Source organism: Ciconia boyciana, chromosome 1, assembly GCF_034638445.1.
Source record: "Ciconia boyciana chromosome 1, ASM3463844v1, whole genome shotgun sequence".
Classification (NCBI taxonomy): domain Eukaryota; kingdom Metazoa; phylum Chordata; class Aves; order Ciconiiformes; family Ciconiidae; genus Ciconia; species Ciconia boyciana.
Genome location: NC_132934.1, coordinates 45,089,905 through 45,100,752, shown reverse-complemented (window position 1 = coordinate 45,100,752; position 10,848 = coordinate 45,089,905). Strand labels below are relative to the sequence as shown.

The 10,848-nt window shown below is 35.2% G+C and overlaps 1 protein-coding gene across 1 annotated transcript in view; it reads right to left on the bottom strand.

The window, feature by feature from the left end:
- Nucleotides 1-435: 435 nt before the first annotated feature.
- The window catches only part of OTOGL (otogelin like), a 96,714-nt gene continuing 86,301 nt past the window's right edge, over nucleotides 436-10,848 (bottom strand). Inside the window, exons 55-59 of the mRNA XM_072851111.1 lie at nucleotides 10,459-10,563; nucleotides 9,510-9,629; nucleotides 7,490-7,535; nucleotides 3,230-3,309; nucleotides 436-642 (exon numbers count right to left, since the gene is read on the bottom strand). Of these exons, the coding sequence (XP_072707212.1) occupies nucleotides 442-642; nucleotides 3,230-3,309; nucleotides 7,490-7,535; nucleotides 9,510-9,629; nucleotides 10,459-10,563 (552 nt within the window). The 3' untranslated portion in view covers nucleotides 436-441. The remainder of the gene's footprint in view (nucleotides 643-3,229; nucleotides 3,310-7,489; nucleotides 7,536-9,509; nucleotides 9,630-10,458; nucleotides 10,564-10,848) is intronic.

Below are 10,848 nucleotides of genomic sequence, written 5' to 3'. Positions count from 1 at the left end.
TCATTCCCATTTAAACATGGGACCAGTGATGGTTCTTAACTGGAAGTTTCTAAGTAAAAGGAAAAAAAACACTGAGAAATTCTGAACTTTGATAGATAGCCACAATCCAAAATTTGAAAACACTGGAAACACAGACATTAACCAGCTTTCAACAGCTCATCAGAAAGCCACTGAGTAGAAGTAAATGATGGCTAAATTATACCTTGTTCAAAAGGATTTATATTTTTCTTTCTATACATGCCAATATTTAAAAAGAAAATTTGAAGAACAATGAACAGCATAATCTTTACTAAATTTGTGAAAAGTTACATTACAAAGCATAATTGAGGACATTTTTTTTTTCCCTTGCAGAGTACTATAGCCACCCAAGGTCAAAAAATAGAGTCTGGTGAAAGAAAAGTCATTTTAATTCTTCAGATTAAATCGTATCCACAGTAATATTCAGTTCCATTGGCATGAGCAGTCTATAGGCTCTTGAATGACGTACATAATTTCAGTGCCATTTCCTGAGCAGCGTAGTGGCACAGTCAGATTACGTGTTCCATTTTCTCGACAACATTTACAGAATCTTAAATGGCTATCGATATTGACATTGAAAATTGTTGCAGACGGGCATTTTCCATCACAAGAAGCCACATTTATCTATGAGTAAAAGAACTGAAGTTAGACATCCCAGGTTTTGTTATAAAGATATTACATGTCAAACTTCTTTGTGATTAAAACCCATTTTTACATTTGAAAAGGACTCTGGTCTGAAAAATTATTTTATCTTCTAAAATTCATTCATTCTGAGTGTAGACACATTTTTAATAATCTTTTTTAATTAAACTTTTTTTTGCTTGTTTAATCATGTATTCTGTTTTAACATTGAGTAAAACGTTGTGCTGTGGATACCAAAATTGAATACATAGTTTATAAATTAATAACTTCAAAACAGCATAGATAAATTCATGTTCCTTTCATGTTCACTGCTGAAAAGTTAAATTCTTCTAAGCAAAATGAAGGAAAGTCTATACTTCTCCTTGAATGTTCAAGAGGAAAAGCATATCAGTGCAAAAGTTTTTCCCTTTCTTATTCATACTGCTTGTGACTAAGGGCACACCAATATTAGCTGTATTATCACTGTAACAAATATATCCAAAAAGTAGATGCAGTAACAAACCAGCAAGGGCAGAGACTGGCTATAAACTTATTTGTGCTCTAGACTTCAGCAGAGCAAAGCTTTCTCTCACTATTACATTACATGAAGAGTCTTCTTAGCTGATACTCTGACAGAAAAGAAATTGATACTTTTTAATTAAAACTTAAGCAGAGTTGATATGCTGGGAAATCAAGAACGGCCATACTAGATCTAGTTCTTGTTGTGATAGTTTTAAATCTGACTTCTTATGCAAGTGAGGTGTATGAACGATGTTTTGATCCATCCCCTTCCAAACAGCCTGTGAACAAATGGGCCACATCAAAACAAATTAGACCAAAAGGTTACTCTTACAGCTTTCCTGAAATTTGACGGGGAGAAAAAAAGACCTTGTCCTAAGCACTAATAATCTCAGTTATTAATTAGTTAAATGTAATCATACTCAGCCCTATCCAAAGTTTGACAGCATTAATCTGGCCAAAGAACACGTATGTAGTTCCAAACCAGCCATAGCAGATACCGCCATTTGATGGGCCAAAATCATGCGATTGAAATAGAGTGCCAGGGGTTTTGCAGTGGGGGAGCTGGAGTGGAAAGGAAGTGGAGCTAAGGATATGAATAGAGATTTTGAGGACGTGAAAATCTGGAGGTACTTCTGGGTGAAGGGTAAGGGAATCTGGACTGTGGGAAGGGTGGGCAGCCGTCAAGGAAATGGGGAACAAGAAGATACTGGGGAAAGGGGGTTGTAATATGGATGGAGGTGGGATGGGGGTAGGTCTTTTTGGAAGGTGGGTGGAGGGGGAAGAGAAGATAAACAATCTACAATAGAAAGTCATAAAAAGGAAGGCTTCATCTGTTGTGCCATTCATGGAATGACCTGGCGAACATTCTCGTTGCTTCTCTCTGAACCCTCTCTAGTTCTGCAGCAATGTAGAGGGACCATAACTGCACAGAGCACCCTCAACAGTACTGCACCACTGGCTCGTAAGAGACAGTAGAATGAGTTTGTTTCTACTCCCTGTCCTATTCCCTAAATTTCATAACTCTTAGTTAGCCTTTCTGTCAGCCGGAAAGCATTTAACAGAGGTTTTCACAGAACTGGATGCAAGGGCAAGGTCCTTTTCAGCTAGCTTTAAAACCTATGAGGTTTGACTAAATCTTCCTTTTTAATATTCTTTGCTTTAGTCAATACCATGTCTTTATTTTGTCATATTGCCATCCCTTAACCTAGGTTGTTGAAGTAACTGTGAAGCTCTCCACAGTCTTCTCTCTTCTTAACTATGACAAGTAACTGTAATTTCATCTACATATTTATACTCCCTCATTACCAATGCTGCTTCTAAAACTAAATAAATACACCACACATTCTTACTTCTACTATTGAACTTTGGACATGTCACTGTTGACCTTCTATCAGGATGGAAATTAACCTGCTCAGCCTTCAATTTGTGATGGTATTTTGCCTCTTCCCTTATGACTGTTTAGGTTCTTCAATAGAATCTTACCAGAGGCCTTTTGGAAGCCTTGAGATGTGTTGATTAGCTTCTCCTTTAAGTGCTACATGAGAAGCAAATTTGCTGCTCGGACATGTCCTGGGTTTTGTAGATGGAGCTACACCAAAGCTGAGAAATAAGATGTCTTAAGCAGACCCATAAATAAATGGGATCATGAATTTATGTTTTGGAGACACATGCTATGCGGAGGAGAAGACACCCAAGAGAGTAAAGGTCTTCAAAGAGGAATGCAGCAGTGTTTCCATCATATCCTAAGTGGAAGCATTTCTACTCCTCTTTTAGAGTGGGATGTTATTTCATGCTGAAGAATTCAATGCCTTTGTTAGTTACAAGCACTTATGCTGTGTACTTTTCATTTGAAGCCAGATGTTTTTCCAGGTAGGAGGGCTCAGTCTTTCACCAATAGGAACAGCTAATTTTACTCCATTTACGAGTAGGATAACATTCCTAGGGTCAAAGGTCTGCTTTTGAGAAGATAGCAGCATTTTTGTTGCTTGTTGATAGCTATAACTGACTTCTTAATACTTGATTTGGTATGCCATAGGCTCAGCATGAAACACAGGTCTTTTATGCTTACCGGGCTTTGACTTATACAGTCATTTTTTCTTATAGTTGTCCTGATTGTCATTTTCTGGCAAATCCTTTCTTCCTTTTTGCCTGATAAAATACAGAAAATGCATACTGAATCAACACACTTTTTGTACTGTATTTGCTACTAAAAAAGTGAAATTATTAAAATTATTTTAGTAATTATACTTAGTTTTCATTAATGTACACACTGAAACTATTACTTCCATAATTAAATTTTGTTTTTGTTTTAAAAATCTCACATATTAATAAATACTTCCTGTGCAGAATTCTAGATTTTGTAGCTGGCACACGTGAGGCATCAACTGGCCCATTAAGCTATACAGATTTTTTATATATTAAAATATTAATATGATTTAAAATTGCACATATGACAAAACAAATATAAGCAAGTAGAAAAAAGGTGTCTCAAGTAATTTTGAATAGTATTAGAATTAATTCTGTTTTTAATAGGAATATTGACTATAAGTAAGATTTTGATTCTGCATTTTAGAAAATTTTTAGAACTTGACATCTGAGAAGGTACAGCTGTGAATGTGGTTTTGACCTTGGTGCTATTCTGAATGCTTAAAACTTAAATAGAACTATATAATTTCAGTATCTTTCTGAGAAATATATCCTTCAAGGAAGCTTTGAAAGAGAGATATGCATATATTTGCTAAATATGGTGCAGTTTTTACCACCAGAACTGAAGCATGTAGCACTGAGTCAGCATACGAATCTAGGATTAGGGAAATACTACATTTTTCAGTACATTCTGGGAGATATTGATAGGAGATTTTTTTTGTTTTATTTGTAAAATAAAGCTGTACAGTTCAAAGACATTTTTAGGATAATAAAAATCATAATCTAATACTGAAACAATTAAACATACAATTTTTCATGCTGCACTCCATATCAGACTGTTTGTTATTACTATCTGTGTAACAGCAATTATTTAGATCTCCTGTTTCACTGCCCATAAAAATCTTCTATTAGTTTTGCTATGCAACCATTCTGGATATAAATTCAGCATATAAAATAATATATTCATATATATTCAGCATACAAAATTATAAGCACTATTCAGCAGAATTTTTCCACCTTCAGCACTTGCCTTCATGGTTGGGTGTACACAGCACAACTTTTTTGTCCCCCAGAAGCCTTATGAGCTCTTTTATAAGATTAATAAGCTCTGAGTAACCAAGATATTCTACAACCATAGCTCCAGTGCATATCTAAAATTTAGGCTGGCTGCAGAATACAGCTAGATTTTAATCTGCGTATTGCAGGATCAAACAAGATTCTGTTACTGAACTAGGAGATCACTGTACGATTGAAGCTGTTAGCCTACAGCATCTTGTTTTTTCCTTCCTCAGCAACACTTAAGAAAAAGAAGTCATGATATTTCCATCGGAAAGTGCTTGCCAGCCTGAATATGTGTAGACAACGCAATCTTTGTACTTCTACAAGTCATATAGAGAGATACGTGACATTTCAGAGTATAAGGTGCTGATGTCTAATGAAAACTCTGCTGCTATACTTTTCTCTCTCCCACCTTCAAGTGTCAAGAAGATATGTATTCAGTATCAGGTGTGCTTTTTTTACTCACTCCTTATTTGAGTGAGGAGTTTCTGTGACTTACCTATCCTTAAAAGCAAAGAATTATGATCATAATGCAACAGTTCTGTAACATTCTGTAATTTCTCGTGTAAAGAGTATTTATTAACACGTGACTGTAACTGTATGTTTCTCTCCCCCAACATTTTCATAACTTTGTAAAACGTTATTTGTGACAAAGAAGAAATACAGCATAAATCCGTATCCGCAAAGGTGAGACCAGGCAGTAATGCACACTCTTGCTCTATTTTAAGGCAAAAACAGTTCAGTGATTAAATTCAGAGACCTGGGATCAGATGTAGAATCTCTTGGTCACAGTATTCAGGATGACGGTATTTTTTAAAGTAACATTTCTTATTACAACTACCCTGTACAGTAAGTTCACGTATTAAAACCAATTTCAGAAATGAACAGGAGGAAGAACCATCAGCAGCATATACCATAAATGGATGAACCTAATTCTGACAGGTGCTGAGCAGTGAACCCTAACCGGGCTTTAGAAAACCACTGATCTGGGAGGCCAAGAGGGGATCAGCATCTGTCAGTATCAGGCCCAATACCATTAACTGCATGGTAACATTTAATGGTGATGACAGCTATACATGTATATTAAGCAGTGCTTACACTATTATTAAAAAAAGAAAATACATTATTAAAAATAATACCTGGTTCACAATTAATACTATCAGTAGGCACTACTGGACTAATGGCAAAGGGTAATAGACCCAATCCAGAACCTGGCAGAATCATTAGGAATATAAGTTTTTCATGAAATAAAAACATTTTTATATAAATGACATGTCATTAATTCTTACACTGCCAACTGCAATTTTTCTTTTAGCAAAAGATGATGAACTTTCCTGTTAGTCTTCCAAATTTAGAAACTCTGCAGCTGCTTCAAGTCTCTCTAAAGATGGCCTAAACTTTATTACTCTCCTGGTTAAAACAAAACTGGAATGCTGCTTCTTTGTAAACCAAACTTTTGCAATGAGTCTCTCTATGGCAAGGTAAGAATTAAATATATGCACTCACTTTGCATGCATTGAATCAAGCTCTTTCAGAAAAATTATTTGTTCCCATTAAAACCCCAAGGTGTTGCAAGCTCTATTTATAAGTAAGTACTCTTCTTAACTGCTTCACCACAGGGCACATGCTTTTAGTTAAAAATAAAACAAAATAAAAATAAAAATAAAATAGCATATCATTGCATGAATTATATCTGGTTTTTTAGCAGCCACCTCAGCAAGTATTTCTGAAGTATAACGATGCCTTTCCCGAGGCCACAGAATACGGCCAAAGTTATAAATCTTCCTGGTCAACAGAAAACCAGTAGCCATTAATTCTTTAGACTAATTTTCTAAATAAAGACAACCTAATTTGGGGGGGCGGGGGGGAGGTGGTGGTGTTATTAAATATTTTTCAACATAGCTTATCTCATTAGAGAAGAACATTGATTAGTAAAATTTTAGCACAATTCTGGTGTGTTACTTTTCTTTGCTGATTCTCATTTTTTTAAAAAAGTATCCTGTTCCATTAAAATAGCTTTTATTTTCTATGTTTTGTATACAATAGAACAATACTCACAGTTCACTTTCAAAGCTTTGCATAACTTGGAAACTTGAGTATTGTTCTGTATTTGATAAATATTAATATTTCCCCTTATATCACCAAATTATTTACAATACATTGCAGTTCTGAATTTTATTTAATAGCTGTGCAATACATGGTTATAAGTCTGTGACTTCCTATTCAACTTTATTAAGTAAAGGTTTGTCTAAAAAAATTCCAAAGACTAATTTGCTTATGTATTTTAACTCTAATATTGAACACAAAAAAGGTCAAAAAAGAGGGGGGAGGATTTTCTGTGGCATTCAACAAGTTCTTGCTCTACACAATTAGTTTTACACAGCAGTGTTTTATTTTTATGTATACATAATTATATACCTTGATAATAAAACCTTTCCTAGTCAAAACTGCAGGGAAAATCAGTTTGTTCTCAATCGACTTTTAAAATTGCGTAAATTATGAAACCTTTATATAAGCTTGCATCACAATTCATCACATTTTAAAGTTACACACTCAGAAAATGTGAATGTATTCCCAGATATTAAAGAGTCAATTTTATATAAGGGTTGCTAACATCAGTATACTATAACTTTTCCTCATTTGGGATTTAAAAAAAAAAAATTTATTCCAGTATTTTGGCCCTAGAAAATACATACTAGTGATACTTAATAAATTGGTAAGTTTGGAGACGTATTTCAAGATGTCATCGAATTAGGAATCAATTTTAGGGGGGAAAATCCTTGTCTTTTATGGTGAAAATCATATAGGCAATATTTTAGAGTCAGCTTAGCAATAAAGAGAATGTTTTCCTTATTTTAATCGAGATGATAACTTTTCATCTTCCACAGGTTATACTTGGAGAGATTTGGTTATACTCCAGAACAATAATGTTAAAAATCACCAAGTCAGCAGCCAAATGAAGCAAGACCTTTTAATAGGAATAGTTAAGTAACTATAACAATTTTATGTGATTTGTGGAGGGACTGCATGCTTTTTCCTTCTTATGTCCCAGCAATTGAGGTTAAAAAACAAGCCCTCCAAAACCAAAGCCAAACTAGCACATATTGCAGCCTTCATCACTTACAGGTCTTGCAGCAGCCATCATTATACATCTGCACAATTCCTCCATTCTAGGAAAACAAAAGGAGAATATATCAAAAAAGACTGTGCCCAATGCAAAGGTGAATTGTATCTCAAGACATTCCACATTTTAAAGATGTCCAACTAATAAAAAATAGTATCACTGAAATCAAGAGAATTAGAGAGATACGTATCAGATGGAGGTTTGGTTCACAAATCCTTTACAGCCTTTGACATTGAAAATGAACTTCTCACTGCTTATCTGATCTGATCTAGTCTCCTTTGAATAAGCCACTTAGTTTCTATAAGCATCTTTTTATATCATCCACTACCATCTATTTCCCCACCACCGAGATTTATTAGGATAGTTTAAAAAATTCATGTGTGCAACTTTGCTGATGATGTAAAAGGATTTACACTGCTCATATGCCAAGGGGAAAATTAGTACCTAATAAGTAGCTCTTTACAACATTAAATATATATGTATATATATACACTTTTGAAAGAGAACATTAACTGCAGAATTTCAGAACCATTGGTGTGCTCAATTCTTTTTCTCAATTATAGTCTTTGTTATTGATTTCTGCTAAAGTTGCTTGTTAGCTAGAAAGTAAAAATGTATGAAAGTGAAGAAAATGTCCTTTTGAAATTAAAAGAGAGCATGGGACGGAGAGAGAGACAGAGGGAGGCCATCAGAATCTGTCAGAATGGGTGCAAGCAAGAAACACGCGCCCACAGTTTTAGTGCATAGCCCAGAACTGCGTATCAAGCAGACAACTGAACATAAATAGCACTCTTATGATAACAACAGACAAAAGACATTTTTAAGCTTCCATCTTTTCATGCTAGCATGCATTTTTTATCTCATTACAGAGAAATTACTGAATAAATTGTTCAAGAACTTCTTAAATGAGCACTTAAACTCAGCTTTTTAAATCCGTATTCCTAAATTATCCTGAGCTGCCTGTCAGAAGAGCTTTCTCCTCAGCTACTGGTTCAAGTCTATGATCAGCATCTCTGAAAAACAGGTCAGACTGATTCAGGAAGTCAATTTTAGGGCTCCATTTTTTAAAATCCTAACCATTATTACTAAGGAAAGATCCTAAAAGATGGTGACAAAAGGGTTCCAAGGAAGAAACTCAAGCATAAAGTCAAAGCAGAACAGGCATCAATTTTAGATAGAAAGCCTTCCTCAGGATTGGAAGAAATAAGGACTTTTTTAAACAAATGCAATGGATAAGTAGGACTTGTGCTAAATTTATAATCTGTAGTCAAGGCAGCAATGGTACTTCCCCTCTCTACATTTATATTTATTTTATTATTATTTGTAGCTTATATTAAATATATGGTGTACTGCAAGTACAAGAATTATAAGAAGTATTATAAAGTTAGAGAAGTATTAAATGAGAAATTAAATTGTAAACAAATATATAATGTACGTGAAGCATCCACACTCTTCAAACCAGTTTATATGGGTATGCCAAATTTACATTTTTAGATATATGATGTAGGTAGATACCCTTTCATGTATGATAGATACTTTTTGTTACGTTATACAAAGTTTAGTTTAAGAGATAATAACATTTATATATACTCTGTCATCTTTCTAATCTTTGCACAACTTAAGGAATTGTTAATATAGCCCACTTTTGTATGCAGCATTTCTGAATTGCTTGATCCAATTTATTTGGTGTGTGTGTACTATGAACTTGGCACAATGTTATTCCAAACTAAAGACATAGTGATTAGCACTTTATATAGTGGTATGTCAAGCATGATTCCAATTCCACAATATTTTAAAAGCAGTCATGATTAAGACCAAAACCAAACTTTCATACTCCTCACAGATATTTTCTCAGTCAAAAAGCAAACAGGAACATAGAAGACAAGACTGTAAATTGCTCACTTACATGTTTTTACTTACCACTTTTTCAATTTAAAGAAAGTGCATGAGGTATGCATGCGTTAAGTGTAAGCCAAACTCCAGATCAGTTATTGTCACTTACCTCAGCCAAAGTACAAACCTTTGTACAGTCAGTGTCATTAAAAGGGGGGCAGACAACACTTGATCCCAGTATGATAGCCCCCACAGCAGTCTTTGCACACTTGTAGTTGGTGCAGTTGGAGCTCCAGGTGCTTCCTTCCTGGATATATAAAACAAAACCATTGTCAGGAAAGACAAAACACTTCAGCTTTATCTCCAACCCCAAATCTCTGTAAAAGTGGTGCCCTCATGCTGTAGTACCCAACGAGTGGAAAGTTTGTTGCAGACCACCCATAGGTGGCAAAGGGAAAGACCATCCTCTAACTACCAGTGCCTACTCCTCCCTGGAGCCATGGCTCTGCTCTCCAGCATGCTGCTCAGCATGGGTGTCCTAGTGCAGAACGAAAGGGCTCTGTCCCAGAAAAAAAGTCTGATAGTTTCTTTTGCTCCAAAAGCAACGGGAAACATGAACCAAGTCATGGCCACATCTAAATTTCCTTTTATGTGGATGCTGGAACACACCATCAGGATCCTGAACGCCAGTGCTTCAGTTTGCACACTTCCTTTCTATAGAAACCACTGTAGAAACGAGAATGAGGAGAAGAGTGGCCCTGGGGAGAAGGGGAGATAGGAGTCCTGATGTGGACTCAGAAGCTTCCAACTCATCTAAATCACAGTGTATGACTTAGACTTACAATTTGAACCCTACCCTGCACTTAGAGCATATCCAGCCTTAAGTAAATGATGACATTCACATCTCTTTGTAGAAAATTTTACAACCAATAAAATGAAATAAGGTATTCACATAGTGTGAAATGGCAGGTCTTTAAATAAACACACTTTTTTCCTATCATATACCATAAATAGTCCCTAAGTGCGTAACCAGCAGTAAGGGGGTATGAAGCAAGACTCACAGCATGAGTTAACTAAGAAGTGAGTGTTTATTGTGTCATTATAGTTATTTTCTTTCTCTGTCCAGAGGCACTTACCTCATACACAATTAGTGTTCCATTCTCAGTATGAAAAGAGCAGGACACATTTTGACAGGTACCACAACAAGTATGGTGACTAGAGGAAGGAATATATATTTGATGCTGGAAAGGAAGGAAAGCAAAAAAAGAAACAAACAAGTATTTTTTAAACATACAGTATATGAAAATTCATTGATTTCTGAAACTAAAAATACCAAGAGAAACAATATATGGATGGATGGATGGGTATGTTTATGTATGCTGTTAGAAATTGCCTCTCAAAATAATCCTGGAGCCACAAGATACACATCATCACTGTTAAGTTCTCAAGTTCTTACTGAGCAAACAGGACTAGCAAAAATCTTCACTTTGACTTTTATCCAAATTGTGTAGTTGTGCTCACAAATT